Consider the following 22,044-nt stretch of genomic DNA (forward strand, 5'->3'; position numbering starts at 1 on the left):
TTGCCAGCGGTGCGGAAGGCTGGCCCGCCCGCAGGTGAGTTGCACCTGGCAGCCGGGAGACGTGTCTCTCCGGAGTTGCAACACTACGCGCCGCAGCCCGGAGGCCTCGAAAGATCCTTAGCGAACAAGGAGGCTGGGGGTCGCCTCCTCCGGACTGGGGCGTGGAGGGTCCTGGTGGTGTCGGGGGTCACCACCCGCGGGGGTCCCTCCGCCCGCCCTGCGGGCGCCACCTGTGCGCCGGGGCTGGCTGACCAGCGGGGCGGGCGGGGGAGCCCCCCAGACGCCCCAGGCGCACACTCACAAACACACATACACACACACTCACAACCCCGCCCGCCCGGGGGCCGCTCGCCCGGAGCCCGCGGCCGGCCCGCGCTCCCCCGCCCGCCGCGCTCCAGGGCGGAGTTTCCTCCGCTGCTCATTGTTCCCGGTCCAGCGCCCGCCCCGCCCCGCCCCGCCCGGCCCCTCCGCAGCCTCCCGCGCGCTCCTGGGGTAGGAGAGGGGGCGGGGGCCGGCGCGGACGGGACGGGAGTCGCTGCAGCCGCCGGCCGGGCCCAGCCGCGCAGACACCGCCCGCGACGCAGCCACCCGCCGCTTCTCCGCCGTCTGGCGCCGCGCCTCAGCCCAGCTCTGCCGCAGCGGCCGCGAGGAGGGGCCGCTGGAGCGCGACTCGGGAAGCCGGGGTCACCGCCCGGCCGCCGAAGCCACAGCCCGGCCTCCCTGAGCGGCGCCCACGCTCTCGCCGTTCGGACGCTCGGACCCGCAGCCACCTGCTCCCGGCCGGAGGCCAGGACACCATGCGCTCCGCGCTGGCGCTCTCGGCGCTGCTGCTGCTGCTGCTGCCGCCGCGGTCATTCTCCGAGGGAGGTGAGTGGTGGCCCGCGCTCCGCGGCGACCGCGCAGTGCCATTGCGTCCCCAGCCGGGCCGCACCTCGTGGCGGGACCCGGAGCAGCTCCGGCGCGCGCCTCCCGTGGGGGCCACATGCGGAGCCCTGACCTTGAACCGTCTACTCCTCTTCCAAACCCGAGAGCACTGCAGGTGCCGGGCCCGCGCGCGGATCGTCCCCGGTCTCCATTCCGATGGATGGGAGGTGGATCGTGGTGGGGCAAACGGTGGCGCGCTGGCCATGAATGGGTTTGCTGGCAAAGCGAGCAGGGAGTTGGGGCACCGCGAGGCTCCACGCTTTTGTGGACCCCCTCAAGTCTGATCGCTCTTTTTCTCGGTGCCGGAGGGTTTGAGCAACGGTATTGTGCAGTCGTTTATTCCAGCAAAACAGCAGGCTGGAAGCGCATGAGGAAGTCCCTGAAGCAGGTGACAAGCCTCTGGCAACGGCTCACGCGGGTGATGTTCCGCGTTCGCAGAGAGGTTTCTCCAAGCAGCGTGAGCAGTTCGGCTCACCTGAGCCTGTGCTGGGGCAGGTAAAAGGGGAGTAAGTGGACCTTCCACAGTCCCAGTCACCTGGCTCCGCTGGATCCCAGTCTCCTATGCTACCAAAGGAACAACAGTTCCCTTCTATCACATGGCCAGAAAGGTGAGACCCTCCCCTCCTATAAACAGGCACTTATCTCCTGAAACAGGCTTGGGTGCACCTTAGAAACAACCCCTATATTTTTTTCTGAAGGTGAAATCTTACTCTTTTAGGGGGACAAGGAGGTGGCCACAAACACAGCCAAAGCAGGGGTCCCAAAGCCCCTGAGAACAGCTGGAGGGTCAGCCCCAGGAAAGACATGCGTTTCTTTGTGGCCCCCACGAGCACATGTCTGCGGGGAGAAAGAGTGGAGGGGGTGCTCCTACCCTAGGGCCAGGAGGACTTTGGGGACTGCTCAGAGAGCGAAGGGACCCTGCTGCTGGCAGGCCCTGGTATTTGGGGCTGTCCTCTTAGGGGGAATTTAGGATGGGATGGAATCCCAGCCTCTTCGCGGCACTGCATGGAACCTTCAGTGGGAAGGGGCCGCTTCTCCGAGGGCACGCAGGTGCAAGCATCCCGCCTTGGGCAGCCCGGACACTCCACCGCTCAGCCTAAAAGGAGAGGGTGATTTCTGTGGGCGAAGGTGTGTGCTTCCAAAGGGTATGTTGTGATGTGAAAAGTGGTCTGAACAGCTCTGAGGATGATTGCTGCCTCTGTCACCTTGCATGACTGGGAGGACTAAGAAGATGCTGGAGTGTGACCCCTCCTTGATCCTGCTCTCAGAGCAACTGGGCTTCAGTGTGGGCCTTGACATGCACCTTTTTGGTGAGACCCTCTGAGCACCCTCCAGAAGGGAGCCACCCAGAACGGGGATGCGCTGTGTCCGGAAGGATAGGCCAGTTCCCCCGGCGCCAGAACCTAGAGACTGGGCTTTGAGGAGGAGCCGGGTGTTGTTCTGCACTAAGAGAAGCTCTGGAACAACCCAAGGGAAAAGCTCCAAGTCCAACTTGCTGCTGGCTTCAAGGCTGGCACTACCTTCCCTAGCCTCTGAGCATTGCCCAGAAACCATGCCTCTTCCAGGAAGCCCTCCTCAATTCCAGCACGGGGCACGGCATGTGGAAAGACCTTGATACATGGGAAACAAATGAACAACAATGACCAGCACCGGACTCTCATCCCAGCAAGTCTCCTGGCCTTTGCAAGCCCCCAGGGCCCAATTCCTAAAATGCTATCGTGATATATAATAAGGGGTTAAAGGTAAATGTCTGGAAACTGGCAAAGCACAGGGGGTCTCATTATTATTATTTGTATACCTTGGGGCAGAAAAGGCAGGAGGGGTGCCGCCTGATATCCGTGGCTGTGCTGATTTAATAATACCTTCCTAGAGGGAGTCAATACGGACTCTCCCATCTCTCTGCCCTTCTGAAGGTGTAGCTGCCTGGGCTGTAGTCATGCAAGATGGGGTAACCCCCAAACTGGTGGAATCCTATGATTCAGTTCTAAACCATAAGGGTTAGGAGCAGACTGGTCTCAGCTCCTTAACAAAGGAATTACCCCACCCACGTCCCCATCCCCTACGGAGCTTACCTTTTAATACAGGCAGATCATGCAGCATTAAATCCAGGGGCCGGGCAGTCCAGACAGACCTCTTCTCAGTAATTTTGGTTTGCTCTCCATCCGGTTGAGCCACATGGCCCATTGCACCTCTGAGCTCAGTTTCCTTATCTATAAGACAGAAGAGAAGAAGGCACCTCTGGTTTCTCGTTATGTGACATTTCTAGGGTTTTCTGCCCCGTTAGCTGCAGAAGGGACAGGCTGGATTGCACTGTTGGTCTGATCGAGTTAGTCCATGGATGAATCTCTGGAAGGGAACAGTGGCTCGCTGTGGTGGACAACACTCGGACTTTGGGTCAGACACGCCCGCAAGTCTGTAGACAAAATAGCGAACTTCTAGAGCTTCAGTTTCTTCGTCCATAAAATAATGACAAAGCGACCTTGTAGTCAGCTCTGAAGATGAAGGAGAACATAGGGAGTGAGCCCAACAGTGTGCTGGATGCCCGGACAGAGCTCAGCCAGTCCTGGCTGTGATGGTGAATAAAGCATGTGTGTGCATCGAGAATTTGGTGGGTCTCAGTCGGCTGAGCGGCAGGACTCGGCTAGTGTCTGTGGGTGGTGGCTGGTATGTCATAGCGACGGCTGAAGCTTTCGAGCCACAAGGTGGGGGGGAAGGAGGCATGTGGGAAAGAAGCGGTAAGATGTAGGTATAGCGGTGACCTAGGCAAAGCTTCCAGAAGGAGGTGGGGGTTTGTTTATACAGGGATTTTAAGATGAAAGGGGTCACTGTGGGCCCACCTGGGTGGCTCAGTCGCTTGAGTGTCCAACTCTTGGTTTGGCTCAGATCATGATCTCGGGGTCGTGTCTTCGAGCCCCATGTTGGGCTCTGTGCTCAGTGGGGAACGTGCTCAGGATTCTCTTTCTCCCTCTTTCTGCCCCTCCCGGCTGGTCACTCTCTCTCTCTCTCTCTCTCTCAAACAAATCTTTGAAAACAGAAGGGTCAGGTGGGGTGGTGAGACCATTTCAGGGGCTGGCTGGAGCTGAGTGAATTGCAGGGCGGAGGGGAGACTCAGGCTGGGGGTCACGATGCGGGCTGAGCCGTGGGAAGGCTTTGGAGGAGGAGCTGAGCTTTCAGAGCCCAGAGGGAAAGTTCCATGGGATGAAGCTGGGGCTGGTGGGTATTCCTAGCATCATGGGGCTTGGGCGTGGCTCTGAGGAAAGAGGGAGCAAGCCATGGGGGTTAGGAGCAGACTGGTCTCAGCTCATGGGAGAAGACGTGGGAAAAGATGAGGAGCAGGGCGTCGAAAAGCTCTCTGGTGGCAGCTCAGCCAGAGCTTCAGGGAATGGCCACCCCGGGAGGGGCAGAGGAGTGGGGCTTGGCCCTTGTTGGACGGGGTGTCCTCTGGTGGTCACCAGGGCACCACATCTGCCTTTTCCTGAGGCCTCCATACTTGAAGGGAGAGGAGGGGCTCCTGCCCGGTGGGGTTTGAGACCTCCGCCCTCCGGAAGCTGAGGAGGAAGCGGCCCCTACCAGCAGAGGAGGAAGCGGCCCCTACCGGGTTAGAATTCCTCTGAGCAGGGAAGACTGGAGGTTTAATCCTGTCTGTCCTCAGGTATCGTTTCTGCTGAGAAGGTTTCCCGTGTTTCTAGATGGAAGCGGATTGTGTTTGGGCATTTCTGCTGACATGCAGGGGGCCCCTTTAGGGCAGGGGCAGCCTCAGTCTCCACCTCCAGAGTCCCCTGCAGCAATGGGCACGGAGCAGTGGCTCGACATTTTATCTGCACCATTCACTTGACGTGTGGGGGTGGGGGCTGACCCTAAGCCCTGGTTTCAGGCTTTCGGAAAGGGGAGCCCTAGACCAGTTTACAACCTGGACAGTGACGCTGGCTGGTGGGCTCCTTCTGCAGCAGCCAGAACCGGCAGGGACAACTGTTGAAGGTTGGGGCTTCCGGGCTTGGGATCCCAGACTGGACCAATGGCTGTTGTGAGGACAGCTCAGCACTTAGCTCAAGGCCAAGCACTCCTCGGGAAGGTGGGAGGAACCCTCGGGGCAGCCCACCACACTTCTGGGGAAGGGGGTCGGGATTTAGAAGGTTCTACTCTGGGACATACTCTCTCCTTCACATTATCCGTGTGGAGGCCTCCCAGGAGCCTTCTGCAAGTTTGCTGAACGGAAGCTGCATATTGGAGGAGAATGGCCCTCTTCTGTCCATCCCCTGCCCATCAGCCCGAGCCCCAGCCCCAGCCCCGGCCTGCCTGGAGACTTCCTCACACCTAGAGGCCAGGGAGCTCTCTCCTCAGCTCTGGGCTCACTTCCGGTTTGCGCCTGAGGGTGTGATGAAGGGCAGGGAGCTCATTTGGCAGCGTTTCCTGTCATGTTCCATTCCCAGGAACACGGGTGAGGTTGCTCAGGGTCCCTCCTTGTCATGGGTCCTGCCCACTTCGTGAGGGAGTTAGAAGGTCAAGGAGGTTGTGACTCTAGGTGGGCCACACATTCCTCATGACGGTAGGTATTCCCTTATGGAAAGCCTTCCAGAGGTGTCTCCATGGAGGATACTGTGCCAGGAGCCTGTGAGTATTTGCAGTAGCCTTTGCCATGAGACCCCTTTGGGCAACTGTTCAAAATGGAATTGGTTGGCCAAGGGTACTTGCCACACTGCTTCTGAATAACCTAGAAAATCATAGAACGCAGAATTCTAGAGCTGGGAATTTTTTTTTTTTTTAAGATTTTATTTATTTGACAGACAGAGATCATAAGTAGTCAGAGAGGCAGGCAGAGAGAGAGAAGGAGGAAGCAGGCTCCCTGCTGAGCAGAGAGCCCGATGTGGGGCTCGATCTCAGGACCCTGAGATCATGACCTGAGCCGAAAGCAGAGGCTTTAACCCACTGAGCCACCCAGGCGCCCCTAGAGCTGGGAATTTTGTGGAAATCTTCTATATGCACTCAGTTTGCAGATGAGGGAATGCAGACCAGGGAGTGGGGTCACCTGCCCAAGTCCTAGAGATTCCCGGTGATGGCGCCCCCAGAGCCATCTGGGTGGGCGGGTATGCCGCCATGGAAATGGACCGAGCCTTTCTCTGCTAATGCTCTCCTGGGCACTGGGGAAACCTATTAAAACCCTTTTAAAGAGGATTTCATGATGGTGACAACACTGTACTGTGCCCAGACTCTCCCCGTACCACCATCTTCAGGGTAAGTTGAGGCTTGGAGCTACTTTATTCCTTGGAGTTAGGCTCTCCAAAGGCTATCCCTACCATGTCCCAGTGCTGGTCCCCATGCTGGCTACGCTGTACCTGTCTGTCTCCCATTGTCTGTGAGCCCCATCAAATCCAGCCAGAATCTGGAACACGAGTGGACAGCAATGCTTGCTGGTGCCTGGTTCGGCACTTCCCACGGGCCCCCAGCCCAAGCCCTCGTATTGGCTCGGGGCTATGATCCCACCCGTACCACTCCAGTGATCCCCAGTGCAGACCCCCCGCTTTGCTCGGCTTCCCGGCCACCCATCCTCCCTCTGTTCCCACCCCTTTCTCTGACAAACCACCACCACCCTCTCTTCCTTTATAGCCTTATCCCCCTCGGGTCAGCCACCTCGAACTTCCCTATGGCCAGGGCGCTGGGTGGCACCCCGTCCGCCAATTGTCATGGCCGGAAGGCTGTGTGCCTCAGCCCAGGGGGAAGAGAATTCTGAGGACCGGCTGACTGAGGCTAACCACGCAGCCCCAGGTTGGGATGCTGGGGTCCCTCCCAGGGTCAGGCCCCCGGAGACACATGGACTGACCAGGAGCCCACAACTGTCTCACCTCTACCTTTCAGCATAGAAGGGACAGTGGGGAAGATAGGCCTGGGAGGAGGGCACTTTAGAGCCTCACCCCGCCTCTTACCTGAAATTTACATACTCTAAGGGGCCCCTTCGTCCCCATCCAGTCTGATTTCCATGCTAACTTGCTTTGGACATGCCCACTGGAGCCATAGTCTCCAACCTGGATAGCGCGAGGTTGTCTTGGGACAGCTCTTATCTCACAGTCACTCCAGAGAAGGGAAACTGAGGCACAGCACCAAGCACTCAAAGTAGGCGGCACAACTGGATTTTCTCCAAATTTTCACATGCCTCCCTCCCTCGTTTCTGTCCACTGTCTGCCGCAAGGCCACCAGCTCCGAGAGGGCTTCTGGGCTGCCTCGTAAAACACACCCCCACCCCACTGCCTTATTTTCCCCAAAGCACTCATTACCTTGTCCATATTCATTTCTTTCTTTGCCTCTTCCCTGGGTAGACAAATTCCATAACGGCAAGTTCCTCTGGCCAGTGTTGCTACAAATCCTGAAACAGGACCTGGGATGTAGTACTCAGTAACTGCTGAATGAATGAATGAATGAATGAGTGAGCGAGTGAGTCAGTGGCAGGGCTGGTTTAGAACCCAGAGTCTCGTCTGCCAGTTCTGTGCTGTCCACGTGCAAAGCTTTTCAAACCCAGTTCTTCCAGAAGAAGAGAGGCAGGTGGCCGGCGGGGCTAGCCCTGCGCCCAGGAGGGATGGATGCCGGGCACGAAGGGGAGCAGGATACGGGGAGGCAGGAGCGCCGTGGGACATGCAGCAGCCTCATACCTGCTTCCGAGCTTCCCCCACCCAGAGGACCCTTCTGTTGAAGGTTAGGGCTTCTGGTGACTAGAACTTGATTTGGCTGCTCTTAGCCATTAAAACATACTGGATGGACCAAGACAGACAGACATTCTCTCTCACATGATGGATGTTCAGAGGGCAGGAACGGTGGGTCTGCCATCTTGAGCACGCTGCCTTGTGGTCCAAGATGTCTCCTGGGGCTTCAGGTACAGGAAAAAAGAACAAGATGGCTGTGGCTTCTCTTTTGAGGGTACCTGCCAGAAACCATGTGCCACACTTCCAGTGATTTTGTTGAACAGAACTTGGTCCTGTGGCCACACCTAGCTGCAAGGGAAGCAGGGAAGCATACTTCCCTTGGGGAAGAGTCATTTTCACTTCAGGCACCCATATGGCTAACCCAAAAGTCAGTGGTTCAGTTATGGAGGAGTCACCGGGCTCTGGGTGGCTCAGTGGGTTGGGCATCCAACTCTTGGTTTTGGCTCGGTCATGATGTCTCAGGGTTGTGGGATCTCTCAGGGTTGTGGGTTCCATGCTCAGCATGGAGTCTGCTTGTCCCTCTCCTGCACCCCTAATAAATAAATAAAGTCTTTAAAAAAATAAAGAAGTCACAAAGAATGGGTGTTGGAGTAGGTCACTGGTGAATACTGCCTTAGCCGGGTCCCTGCAAACCTTGGGTTTCTCTGCAGCCGCCTGCAGTCCTCATCTTGTCAATCACAAGTGTTTCTGCACGAGGGAAGCAGAGGCACTTGTCCTTCATGGCCTAAGGCTTTGCCCCCACTTTGGCTAAGCCAGTTGCAGCTTATCCCTTGTTTTTTGTGGCTTTCGGTGGGCTGGGTGGAGTTCCTTGTCACACACTAGGAAACCTGGCCACCTCCCACTCAGGTGTCTTCGCCTGGAGTTGCACCAGGGAGCCGGGCTGCCTGGGGACCTCCCATGAGCCGAGCCTCCTTGGGGTTGGCCCTAGGAGACCTGCTTCCCCTCACTGGCCTTAGAATGCGAAAGAAGTGTTTCTACACCTGGCGCCTTCCCTTCCCAGCTCAGCAGGGGCGAGTACAGGGCGGAGGTGGGTACCGTCTTCCTGGACACTCAGGAGAGCAGCAGCTGGAGGCCAGTGGCTTTCAGACCCAGTGGCGGGCCTCTGTGGAGCTGCCTTGGCCACCGTGAGGCTGGGGTACACCGGGAGGGGAAAGCTAAGAGGAGGCCCATTTGGGGGGGACTCTGCATCCTCCACCTGTGGGCAGCTCTTTTATCAGTTCTTAGGGTAGATCTCCACAGAAGAATTCCTTTGAGAAAAATTTGGCGGTCGGTTGGCGTGAGGCCCCAGGCTTTGAAGTTAGAAGCCTGGATTTTAGTCTGAGCTCTGACGTTCGCCAGCCTGTGGTTTCGGGCGTGCTCCCTGGCCTCTGTTTCCCTTAGCTGTAAACTAGGCCTGACGCCTTCCTGCACAAGGGAGGGGTGAGGACAGTCGTTTCGGTGGTGTGCCTGACACTTAGTAGGTGCCGGTGCATTTTGGTTTTCCTTCTTTTATTGGCTTTGGCTCTCATCCCGGGGGAGGCTGATGAAAGGGACCCGGCCGGTGCCCCTTCCCCAGCTGGAGCACGTGCGGTGACCTCTCTGGGCCCAGCCTTTGCCCGTCTAGTCTCTGGCCCAGGGCCGGGTTCCTGAGGATGAGCCTGTGTAGACCATACCCGCAGATGGGGGTGGGCTCCGCTAAGAAGGGGCTTCAGTCCATGGCCAGGGCGGCCCGCGTTCCTGGATCCCGCCTGGTGCTTCTCGCTCTGCTTCTTGGATGCACTGACCTTCACTTGAGGATGCAAGTTAAGGCTTTCTTTAAGCCACCAAGACCCTGATTGTGCCAGCCTCTGAGGTTCGGCCCATTCCATGGTAAAATGGAGAGTCACGTCCTCTTGCTCTTTGCCGAGATCAGCATCCTCCGGCCTCGCCTGCTCCGCTGACCCCGTTCAGGCCACGGATCTGAGTATCACCCTCTGAATAGCTTCCTTCCTCTTCCATCACCCCTACCTGACTCCAGCGCCAAATTCCCAGTGGCACCATCTGGGCCGGGCAACAAAGCGTGATGGCGGTCTTCACAGCTTCTCTACATGTTTCCTTCTTCGGGGAGGTTGCAATCTGGCAGCAGATACAAACCAGGGAACCAAGTTTCTCTTCCCAAAGATGACAAATGGGAGGAGGATAGGAACTACTCACAGAACTGCATTTGGCTTTCAGCACAATAATCCCCAGGGGGGCATTGCTCTGTGCCTCAGTTTACCCATATGGTAAACCAGGGTTCACACCCTGGTTTTTTTGGTGTGGCTTTGTTTCTTTACCTTTTTATTGGGGGGGGGTGTCCTCCATGCTAGAGCTCAACCTGGGGCTTGAATTCATGTCCTTGAGGTCAAGACCTGAGCTGAGATCAAGAGTTGGATGCTTAATCGACGGAGCCACCCAGACACCCTTGTTTTTTACTTGGTAAAAACTCGGTAACTCGGTAAAGTGAGCTGTGTCTCAGAGTACGCCTAAAGAGAACACCAGTGGTCCTTAAGATAGTAACAGTCAGGCTCTCAGTAATTGTTTGATAAATGAATAGGAAGCTTTTCATGAATAAAAGAGAAACATGTTCCAAATAGTTTGGGAAAGGCTGCCTACTCTACCCCTTCTTGGAAAATCAGTGCCTATTATGATCTTAAATGCTCCCAGATCTCGAAGGCCCCTTACTGCTTCCGCTTAACTCAGCATTCCCCAGATGTACTTGAATCTGGAAACTTTATCTTTTCTCCTCCATTCTGCTGGGAAATGCAGATGTAAATAAAGGCGGAGGGACCCCCTGTCCTGTCTGCCAGGACAGAGAGGGACCCAGGGACGTGGGACTCTGCTAGAAGCCGCACACTCCTTCGTGAGGAGCTGGACAGGCACACGAGGTGCGGAGCGTTGCTGCGCACGATCTTCTTGGAATGGAAATGGAGTCTTACAGCGTCCTCCTTCCTGAAGGGATTTGCAGAAAACCACATGGAAGCTTGTGGCCAGAGTCAGAGCTGCTGGTAGCAGCGCCTGCGTAGGAACAGGTTCCATTCCAGGCCAGCAGCCCTGCGTGGCTACTTGGTACTGGTGCTGCTTCTCAGATAGAAGTCAAAGGCATTATTAAGAATATGGTGGGCGTGTGTGTTTTTGACATTGGCTCTCCTCTCAGGTGGGGGCATGCGTGGTTTGCTGATGGATTCTGGCTGCTCTTTTCCTGTGGTGTTTCTCTCTGCCCCTGCCGCTTCGGGTCCCTGTTCCTGACAGCATCGTGATTTCTGTTGTAAATTCCGTCTGAGGTTGTCATCCTGTCCCTGGGGGCTTGGAGAAGGGGCTTCCGGAGGATGTCCCGTCAGCCCGCACCCCCAGAGTGGCTCACCGGAGGCAGTGGTACTTGGGCTTTGTTCTCAGCCCTGGTTACTTGTAGATCTCATCAGGCTGTCGTTTTTCTGGGAGTCAGGGAGCCGAAGGGTGGAAAGAGGGGATGCATCTTGTCTGGTGGAGACCCCAGCTTGCCTGTGCTATCCAAACTGCTGCGAGCACATAGGGCACCCTCACAGGGGCGGGTCCGGGAGTGCGCCATCCCCTTGCTCATGCAGATGTAGCCCCACACCCCAGGCCTAGGGGGCGCTGCTGAGTAGCGTGTCGCTGGGTCTCCGCCTGCCGGAGCTCGCACTCAGCAGCCCTGTGCTGTCAGCCCGGTCCCCAGCACGCCCTTTCTCCCCGCCAGGAAGGAGCGGTCCCCACCGCTCAGCGGCCATAGAGAGCCAAGGCTCTGGAGAGTGCCCGCTGTCTACAGCTGGCTCCCAGGGAGAGGCAGGGTGGGACCCTGTCCACGGGCTCTCATTCTCCCCTCAACATCCGGGGAGGTTGCATTGCACTTGGCTAGAAAAACACTTTGGCTTTCCTCCCAGGGCCTGGGGAGAATCTGGAAGTCTGGTCCTGACGGCACACTGTCTCTGAACTCCGTGGGTGCCCTGGGGCAGTCACGTCAGCACACCAGCTACGGTGGCCCCTGGGGCCTCCTGTGAATGAAGCTGTGGCCTACGTAGGTGCTTACGCGTGTGTCTGTGTGTGGGATGATGGGGGGGGGGGGCGGAGGGCAGGTACCCAGGGGGGTCCTGTGTTGGGGGGTGAATAAAGAGAAGGCGAAATAAGAAAATGGGTTTGGAAGAGGAAGGGGCTCCATCCGCCGGGGCCAGGAATCCTCCCAGTGGGCCTCCCGTTTCCTCATCTGTGGATGAGGGCCTGGCCCAGGAGATCTTGAGGACCCTCCTGTTTAGTATTTCAGGTGATCTGAAAGACCTGACTTGCCTGATGATTTTGGTCCCAGAACTGGGAACATGATGGCCCTGGGTGCACATGTGTGGATGTATCTAGGAGGGCCTGGGGGAAGGGGATTGGAGGGAGGGGTGCCTCGACTGGGCACCAGGTGCTCTCGGGGGTCCTGCTGGCCTAGGCCCTCCTCCCTCTTCATCTCAGTATGGGTCAGCTGCCTCCAACCCTCTCCAGGGACAGAAGGGGAAGCAGGGGCTTGGAACCAGGAGCATATATGTACCCCACAGGATAGAGAGCCTGCTTTAGGAGCTGGACCGCAACGTTCTAGAACCCAAGGAAGGTGGGACCCAGTGCCCAGAACTCTTGACCATCTACCTGTCTCTCCTTCATTGGGGCGGGATGAAGTGATGTCTCTGGTCCCTTTAGTTCTGCTGTCATGAGCGAGGGGTATGCAGGGCAGTGAGGTCCGTGGGGCTTCGAGAGCGGGGGACATGCTCCGCCACTGGGTCGTGCAGAGCTGTGGACGCAGCCACACGTTGGCCCTCAGTGCTCACTGCCTCTCTGGCCGCTGCGTTCCCAGCTGCTTCCTCAGCTGAGGGGCGGACATCAGCTCCTCTTCCGGCAGCGTCTTCAGCGTGAGATCCTCCCTGGAAAAGCAAAGACCAGGCTGTCAGGGAAGATGAAAAAGGCGACAGTCTCTAGAGCCAGCGTCTCTGAAGTCCTGTGGCCTTGGGTTAGGCCACAAGCCAGAGGACTGTACCCACTTTCCAGATGGGACCTCCGAGGTGGGAGGGTGATGGTAAATTACCCAGTCTTGAGGTAAATCTGGGAGTCTCGAGGTTCCAATTAGCCTCTTCTGGGTTTTTTGTTTGTTTGTTTTTTGGGTTATTTTTACTTTTTTGAGAGCGAGTAAGTGCGTGGGTGGGGGGAAGAAAGAGGGATAGAGAATCTTTTTTTTTTTTTTTTTAAGATTTTATTTATTTATTTGACATACAGAGATCACAAGTAGGCAGAGAGGCAGGCAGAGAGAGGGGGAAGGGGAAGCAGGCTCCCCGCGGGGCAGAGAGCCCGATGCGGGCCTCGATCCCAGGACCCAGGGACCATGACCGGGGTGGAAGGCTGAGGTTCAACCCACTGAGCCACCCAGGCACCCAGGCACCGAGAATCTTAAGCAGGCTCCACACCCAGCGCAGAGCCCAAAGTGGGGCTTGATCTCCCAACCCTGAGCCGAAATCAAGAGTTGGATGCTTCACTGATTGAGGCACCCAGGCGCCCCAGCCCCTTCCCTTTTAGGTCTAGCTTAGTGCTCTGGGCCCAGGAGTGGCCACATAAACTTGACCTAGCCCTTCCTTCTGTACCCACCTCGCGTAGTAGCAGGACGGGTAACACAATAGAGTGGACAAGGCAAGAGGGGATGGGAACACGTGAGGTCACTGGACGGGAGATGGTGCCTCCCCGGCCTCCACCCCTTCCAGAGCCCCAGGTCTGACCTTGGTTTCAATCTTGTGTGACCTAAACAAACCTGACCCCCTTTCCTGACCTGAAAAAGCTTCAGAGGGAAACATTCCATGTTGCTTAAAGTTTCTTCTGAACAGAAGAGCTCTGAAATGTGTGTGTGTGTGTGTGTGTGTGTGTATGTGTGTGTGTGTGTGTGTGTCTTGGCGCACCCCCACCTTCTGTGTCCACTCTGATGTCATCCAAGCCTCTTCGACTACTTTTCGAGGATGAATTTTCAGCTGTTTGGACACCTGGCTCCAACCAGGCCGGCTCTGGGATTCGTGGTTCACTCACTTCCCTAGGCGGAGCCCATAGGAAGCGGTGCTTCCTTGACGAGCTCGAACATCTCAGACACGGGGACAACTTGGCTTTGCTTGAAAGGAACGCGGCTTTTAACTTTCCCCGCACTGTAGGCCTCGGTGGTGGGGGGACCGAGAGAGCTAGCCCTCAATTGTTTAACTCTGTTTGTTCATGAGGTTCGTTTGTTTCTTTTGCAGCAACACCCCCCCCCCGCCCCCGCCAGACCCCCTGGTCCCCACAGGCAAGCGGCCCGCCTTGGTCCTTAAACACCAAAGAGGTGTAGATTTTGAGCTTGACCGCGGAGTCGTCATGCTTCTTTCCCTACTTCTTAGGGCCAAGCAGGGGGTCTTGGGTGATGGAGTTTGGGCTTTATTTTTAACTTGCTTTGCGGAGTAAGTGGGGTTTCCCGTGAGACGGAGGGGGCATGTCCTGACACGGATCATTCTGCAGTGAGAAGGACGCAGGTGTTATTCCTGGAAGGGGAGAGTTCTCTCCAGGGCAGGGGAAAAAAGTAGTTTGGAAATTTGGAAGGCTCTGCTTCAGCTTCCAGCAGGCGGAAACCGGTCATTCCCGGGGAAATTCACAGGCCCTGTCGCCCAGAACTTTCTCATTCCGCTCCCAGAGGCAGCTGTCCCACCTTCTATGCGGGACTTCCCTCTGGCTTCTGGCTCTTGTTTGTTTCCCGTCTGGAGCAGGGAGACCGGGCCCTGGTGGAGGTTTCCAAGGGCCGTGGAGAAATCTGTACACATCTGGTTATTTTCATGGTTTCGGGATGGGGAAGGTGGCGTGGGAATGACAACGCGCTCCCTCGGAAAAATATTTACAAGGTTGTTTTTGAACTGACCACGAAGGGAAGAGTCGGGTGCCAAGTGTGCGCATGCTTTGGCGGGAAGTCTGTGTGTGCCCGGGCGCTTAGAGAACAGTAGGTGTCCCGGGGGAAGCGGTGGGGTCAGTTGCAAAGTTGTGCGGGCATGTGGGAGCCCTAGACAGTGTTTTGTTGTCATCATTGGGCCCTTGCCTCCATGGACAGCCCCAACCGATTCTGTTCCTACCCCCGCACCCCCGCCCCAGCCCTTCCCGCCTGCTCTGCAAGGAGCCCAGTGATGGGACTGTCACAGAGGGTGTGGGAGACACCAGTGGGCTCACCCAACAGAGAGCTCTCAGTGCAGTGTCTGGCCCATATGATAAGGCTTCCGTTAAGTGCTAGATAAAAGCTCGAGGGATGTGATAAGCTGGTTTTGATGGGTGGGTTTGTAGAACACGCCACCGTGTTCGGAGAGAGGAAGCACGTACTCGTGGCCCATGGTCTCAGGCTGGCCGTGAGCCCAGTGGGACCCACAGCGCTCTGCCCTGCTTTCCCGTGTGGCCCTGGCGCTGACTTTGGCCTCTCCGGCATATGGGAGGCGTTGGCAAGGTTGTCAGTCTGGCTTCTCCTCCGACCAGACCCGGTCCTCTGCAGACTTGGAATATTTTGACATTTCCCCCCAAAGCATATACATTTTTTGAGTGTTCCTTTTGTCCCCAGGTAACTCCTCTCTCCCTGGAGTGACAAGGAGCCCGAGGCCCCAGAGCTCAGTCTTCCTGTTGTGGGGGCTTCTTGGGCCTCACACAGAGGGTCCCCGAAGCCGGTACTAAAGACAGGCCAAAGGGCACTCTGTGTCCTCCCCAGGATGCTGTCCTGTTGTCCTGACCTTTGCACGGGAGCCCTTCCTGACTCTGGCAGGCGAGGTGAGCTCGGCTGGCTGGGGATCACCCCTGCCTGCTCGCTGGCCTGTTGGTTGGTAGCTCCCGGGCACGCTGCCGGCTCACACAGACCAGGATTCACATGGTCTGCAGCGGCCGGAGGGATTAGGAGGCCCTGGGAAAGGTATTGTTTTAAGGAGGCTGGACTGTCTTTCCAGCTCAGGAAGAGCCCCGGCCCCTTTCCTGGCCTGGCTGGCTGCCCTCGCTGCCCTCACATGAAGCCTGAAGCCCCTGCCCCAAACCTCCAGGGGTCAGCATGTGCGTGCTCGTCTCATCAGGAACAGCCATGACAGGTGGCTCAGAGGCTCGTAGCAGGCCCAGGACAGGGACCTCTGCATGGGTAGGGAGAGGAACCAGGGTGGGGGTGGGGGGGCCGTGGGGGCTTGGGCAGAGGTGGGGCTGCCGTCTTGGTAGCACAGTTGACTGAATTCCAGGCTCTCCTCTTACCTCTCTGCCTTCAGCCGCAGAATGAGAATAATGAGTAATCCAAAGAATGTTTTTAGAAGCTTCCTGCTGAGGAGCTCAGTCCTGTACAGGGTCGGGGTGGGGGGTTCTACCTTCTGACCCCCACCTGGAGAGCTTCTGATGAGGGTGGGGTGTGGATGTGCCATCATTAGAGCCACCCTTCTGTGAATGGTGTGCAAACTAAGGCCTCCCGTGGCTGGTCCCCTAGGGAAGGAGAGAGTAGCATTGCTCTAGATGGGAGTGACAGCTCGCCAGCCCAGGTGTGGGTCTGGGATGCCCAAGCAGAGGGGAGATTCCCTCTGGGTGCAGCATCTGAACAGGAGATGGGGAAGCTCAGGCCCCGGGGCCTAGGGCTAGCCCTGCTGGCTCCTCTCTCTCCCCACACTCTGCAGGACTTGTGACAATGGCCCTGCCCATAGGGCCCTGCCCCTGCACACCGCTCTGTGCAAAGGCATGGACTGCACTGAGCTCGTGTGGATTGGCCCTGTGCCGTGAGTCACCCGCGTGCCCACCAGCAGTAGAGGAGGGTAAGCCCATTATGGGATGTCCACGTGCCAGAACAGTCAGAACACGAGAAGGATGAATCGTGCAAATAGAACGTCCAGGGATAGAAGCCAGGCGCAAACATTGGTCAGTGGTGTGTGATGCTATTGATAGACACACCACTAGCCCGGGATATTTAAGTCAGAGGAGAACTTACCCTTGGGGATGGAGAGTGGCTGGAAGGGAACAGCGGGCTTCCAGGATCAGACATCCTGTTCGGTGGGTGATCTGGGGCCGGGGTTGTGATCTGTTGACGCCTGTGACGTGTGCAGTTCTCTGAACGTGTGTAATTCCTCAATGAAACACTGTGAAGATAAAGGAGGAGCTGTTCTCTGAGGGTCTCCTGACTCACCTCTGCAGCCCAAACCCCAGACAGTTCAGGGGGTGGCCCGGGGAGAGAGGCTCTGTGGACCAGGAGCAACCAGCCCGGAGGAGAAGCGGAAGGGAAGGGAGGTAGGTGCCCTGATCCGCGTGTCTGTAGGCTGTCTTCTGCCCTGGCCATTCCTGCGGGGATCAGAGGGGGCCCGGGGCTGGGTGGCCCCAGGCTCGGGAACATGGCCAGCACCTGCTGGGGATGGGTGCTGTGTGAGCTCCAGATGCAAGGGGACCCTGCCAGGACAGGGCTGTCTCCGATTTTTTCTGTTTTGTTCTTTGAGTAGGCAGCAATTCAGGTGTTACTTTTGGTGGCACGCGCTGCAAATTCTTTTTGCCAGTTTGCCATCACAGGTTTGGTTTCTGCTAGTCTGCTGGGTGCAGGCGGCTCTCATCGGATCCTTCGGGGAGATCACAGCCTCCTGTCCACAGTGGGCTGCAGACCTGGGCACCCCGCCCCAGACCCAGGAGGCTCATGGACACCAGGGGTCCACAGACCGCAGCTCTACCGCCAGCTTGTGAAAATACAGTTGTGCTGGGGCCCGGCCCAGCTCTACTCTGACCACCTTTGCCCACACCCCTCAAGGGGGCGTGGATGGGGAGAGAGGCAGAAGGGATGTCGTTTGGGTTCACTGAGGAGGAAACGCAGGCCTGGGAGAGCTGGGCACACCCGGCATCTCCCTGCTGGTCCCCTGCCCGCCGGTGCCAGAGCCCGGCTGGCTTGAAGGGAAGAGGCTTGGGCTGCCCGGCCTTACCCGGTGAGAGAGACTACAGCCTGCGTGTGCTGTCAGGGCGGACCTGGAGGCTGCCAGCCGGAATGGCCCTTCCTCCCTCCCTCGGCCCTGCTCCCACTCTCCCCCCCAAGGCTTGTCTGAGGAGGGGGGACACCTCCCAAAGCTGGACCCCTCCTGGGCCCCAGGCTCTTCTTCCTTCCACAGGAAGATTCCAGTTAACTTTCCCCTTGACTGCAGCCACCAGGATGGTGTCCCCTGCGGGCTCACGCTGCTCTGGGAAGCCTAGGAAGAGACCCGGTGGGTCTGAGGATGCCTTGTGTCTTCCTCCCCTGTGTCAAAGCCTTAGAGGGGCCAGTATCCCCAGAGGCTAATGGCGTGGCTCTGTCACAGGGAGTCAGGGTGTGGGCATGACCCCAGGGTCCCTTAGAATATAATCTTAGCTAATGTTAATCGAGCACTTTCTATGTGCACTCGCTGCTCTGAATACTTGCAGAGATTTAGTTACTATGATTACGCTCCTCTTCACTTGGGACAGATGAGGAACAGAGTGAGACACTTGCCTGGCGCACAACCAGCGTGCGGGGGAATGGGGACCGGGATCCAGATGCCCGGCCCCTGAGTGCGTGCCCTCAGGCACCAGCCTGTACTGCTGGCCTGGCGGGGAGGGGACAGGGGTCACAGTGGGACTGGGCCGGGCTGGGTGTAGGCAGGAGCTGGCTACCCTCTGGCTCTGGGTTGCACTCCTGGTGTAGGGGAGGGGAAAGAAGAGAGATCTGCTGGCTTGGGGCAGAAGAGGTGGCATGGGGTCCTCTGGCCGTGGTGCCTCCCCCTGAGGGGAGGAGTATAACCACGTGAAGTCCGCCTTTCTCCTTCGCGGCGAGACCTCCAGGCTGGACAGTGGCAGCCTCCTGCCCAGGGAAACAGCCAGACAGGGCCCCACCCTGAGCGCGAGTGTCGGGGCAGGCCAGCTGAAACAAGCTGATAAGGGCAGAACAATTCTAGATTTGAAGAATGCCCGGAATTATCTCCCCTGAGGGGGCAGCCCTGGGCCCCTTTGGGGGAGCCGGTGCTGAGGAGCCAGGCCTGATAACCCCTTGGGGTACCGTCCTGCCGTCAAGAAGCACCAAGAAGACAGGCTCCTAGCGGGGCCCACAGAACCGTGGGGACCCGGAAGAGGGGCAGGGAGGGTGGACCAGGACCCGTGGCCGCACGTCTGCCTCACCACCCTGCCCCAGTGGGCTGGGGAGGGCACGCGGACCCTGCCCTTCCCCAGCCCCAGACAGCAGGAGCAGCCCTTCCTGCCATTTCTGTTCTCTGTTCTTCTTAACTTCACCCCCAGCCCCTCGTCCTAGTGTGAGCCGCCACAACAAAGTACCACAGCCCGGGGGGCTTCGGCAACAGACATTTCTTTCTCACAGTCCTGGAGGCCGGGAAGTCTGCGATCTGCAGGGTCGGGTTGTAGTAAGGGCCCTTCTCCTGGCTTCTAGATGGCCATGTTCTGTGTCCTCACATGACAAAGAGAGGCGAAGCACTGGTCTCTTCCTCATGACCTCATCTAATCCTGATTGTCTCCCAAAGCCCCCCAACCCCCACCCAGTACCATCCCATGGGGTGGGTAGGGCTTCAACTGATGACTTTGGGGTGGGGGACACAGCCAGTCAGTCCGGAGCACCGCTCAGTTGACCAGATGCATTTTGGGCCCAAGGAGCGGGCGGTTTGGAGGGGTATAGAGAACAGCCCCAGAGAGCACTCCCCCCCCCCCCTCCCCCTCCCCGCCAAAAAAAAAAAAAAAGGCACTTGGAATTCTCAAACCTGTGCTTATCACCTTATTTGGATAAAGGGTCTCTGCTATAATTAAGTTTGGGATCTTAAGGTGAGAATACCTGGGTGGACCCTAAGTCCAACAGCAGATTTCCTTATAGGAGACCCAGAGAAGAGGCGGCAGCAGCAGGACCAGGAGGCAGGGATTGGCCCAGGAATGCCCTTAGCCCCTAGTGGCTTCAAGGGTCGCGGGGAGGGGGTGGTCCGGGGGGTTGGGGAGAGGGGTCCCTCTTGGAGCCTGCAGAGGGAGTGAAGGCCTGCGGTACCTTAAATCACCCAGTTTGCGGGGATTTGCTACAGCAGCCAGAGGAAACTAATCCAGGACCCCAGGCACAGAGAGGGTCAGGCTTCCCCGGCGCCCACTGCACGCCTGGGGAGAGGGATGAAGCTGGTGGGTCGGGGTGAGAGGAGTCAGCTTCGCTCTGCCGCCGTCCTCTTGCCCATAAGCCCCTCGCTGGTGCTCTTCACCCACGTCAGGCTTCCCCGCCATCCCCACCAACACCTGTTTAGGACCTTGCGGGGGATGGGGGGTGGAGACGGGCATTCCGAAAGCCACAGCATTTAGAAGGCATGGACACAGGACAGGTGAGCAGACCATCAGAGCAAACAGCCTCCAAGGATAGCAGCCACGTGGGGGCCGAGGGCAGCATCCAGAAGGACCTCTTGGCGGAAGGCAGTGCGCGCCCAGCTCAGTGGGAGACAGGGACGGATGACGGGATGGAGTGAGGAAGGGGCCTTGCGAAGGCCCACATGGAATGACAGGTGCCCCGAAGCACAGAGGTGGGGACATCATGGGGGCGCGGCAGGGAGAGCAAGGAGTGAATGTGGTGTAGAGAGAGGGTGTCGGAGTGTGGGTCTGCATGCCCCTAAAGCTCCCCATTCGCCCCACATCGCCCTACGTCCCAGCGACTCCCCCGGCGCCTGGCGGTAAGCGGGCCCATGCAGCCTGGGCAGCGGGATCGGGGGTCCGAGAGAGGTGGGCTCTAGCACGCTGGCGGGGGCTCAGACTTCAGCCAGGCTGCACCTGCGGTAGCATCGGGCTCCTGGGAGAGGGGAGAGGCTCAGGACAGGTGGCACAGACGGCAACGGGAGTTTCGAGGTCTGTCTGTTCTTGGAAAAGGACGCCCAGAGCAAGGCCTCCGAAGGGGCCGGTTAGGGTGGCTCTGTCGTCCCAGCAAAGGTGGACTTAACCTAGGTCATGCTTAGGAGAGTGCCTCCACCTGAGAAATCCTGTCCTTTTAACAGACGCGCTCCGTGGGGGCGAAGGCCATGGGGGATCCGAGGCAGAGCCGGGACCAGAGAGCTCAGATCTCTGGATTCCCGGTCCGCCTGCTTTCTTTGATCCCACCCATCCGGGAAGACGCCAGCTCATCTCACCTGGTTTCTGCCATCTTACTCCCTGTCCCCCACCCCCCCTAGCTTTTTGGTGTTATTTCCCCGGAGATAGGTATAGTTGGGGGTGATGAGCCGGGGGTAACAAAGGAAGGAGGGGTGGACCCTGGTGTCCAGGCGGGCCTCGCCCCCGGCCCCTGCCTTCCTGCTCTCCCTCCTCACGCCCTCTTCCTGGGGCATTCTTTCCAGTTTCCTTTCCGGCTATTAATAGCCTCGAGTCATCCCAGGTCTGTCAGTAGCCAGGAATGGGAGGAAGCAGGCCCTCACCAAAGGCTGGGAGCGGTGTTCTCCTCTCGCCAGGGGAGGAGGCAGGCCTGGCTTCTCCTCCCCGCGACCCCACAGCGCACGGGGTGGTGCGGGCGGTTGGAGGGAGGAATAGCGTCTCGCTGGCACAGCATCCAGCGCCTGCTCGTTTTCTTTCCAGACCCGATTCAGGGTCTCTCCGGGTTGCGGTTACCTCTGCCCTCTTCGGCAGCCCCCCCTCTCCCACTCTCCCCGATTCTGGGTGACCTCCGTACCCACTTGTATGAACAGTGAGATACCCTGGCCTCCCATTTTCGAGACTTTTTCCCATCTCCACTTCGCTGGGTCATTCCTGTTCCACACCCTGGCCGTGACCACCCCCCCCCCCCAAAGCTGCACCACCTCTGAAATCTTGAAGCATTGCATTCTTGGATCACAGTTTCTCTACCTTCCAGATCCTTTGTGCAGGTGCTGGGACCTAATGCTTGAACCGAAGACAGCATCCCTCCCTCCGTGTGGCCTGTCGGCCCCCGTCTGACCTTGCCCTCCTGTCCTTCCCTCCCCACCACGGTAACTCTGACCTCCCAGATATCCGGTTCCTTGCACCCTGTCCCGCCGGTGTACTCACCTACAAACCCTGCTCCCAGATGGACTCTGCCTCCACTGTCTCCTTTCCGTGCGCGAGCAGGAAACTGCCGGGGCGAAACCACACGCTGGCTGATGGGTTGAATTTTCACATCATGTTTCCAAGTCCCTGTTTGGCACCAAAACTACTTGGCATTCATCCTTTCGTTCTTTAGTACGGTTGGTTCCACAGTGCAGTCCTCTGACCTGCAGCAGCAGAACCATCCAGGAACTTGTGAGACGTCTAAATTCTTTTTTTTTTTTTTTTTTTTTAAAGATTTTATTCATTTATTTGAGAGAGTGACCGGGAGAGAGACCGAGAGAAAGAGCACGAGCCGACTGGCAGGCAAGGAGCAGAGTCAGGGAGAAAAGCAGACTTGCCGCTGAGCAGGGCACCCGGCCAGGGGTCATCCCAGGACCCTGGGGTCATGACC

At 57.9% G+C, this 22,044-nt stretch overlaps 1 protein-coding gene and 1 long non-coding RNA gene across 2 annotated transcripts in view; one reads left to right on the forward strand and one right to left on the reverse strand.

Moving 5' to 3' along the window:
* The first annotated feature begins 454 nt into the window (after window positions 1-454).
* PODXL (podocalyxin like) overlaps window positions 455-22,044 on the forward strand; it is a 48,478-nt gene continuing 26,888 nt past the window's right edge. Inside the window, exon 1 of the mRNA XM_059396395.1 lies at window positions 455-867. Coding sequence (XP_059252378.1) covers window positions 798-867 — 70 coding nt within the window. The 5' untranslated portion in view covers window positions 455-797. The remainder of the gene's footprint in view (window positions 868-22,044) is intronic.
* Window positions 11,736-21,854, reverse strand: LOC132014919 (uncharacterized). The gene is made up of 3 exons (XR_009403490.1): window positions 21,615-21,854; window positions 16,582-16,729; window positions 11,736-12,523 (listed from the first exon to the last, which is right to left on the reverse strand). It is a non-coding gene; the product is annotated as an uncharacterized LOC132014919 (long non-coding RNA).

Source organism: Mustela nigripes, chromosome 4, assembly GCF_022355385.1.
Source record: "Mustela nigripes isolate SB6536 chromosome 4, MUSNIG.SB6536, whole genome shotgun sequence".
Classification (NCBI taxonomy): Eukaryota; Metazoa; Chordata; class Mammalia; order Carnivora; family Mustelidae; genus Mustela; species Mustela nigripes.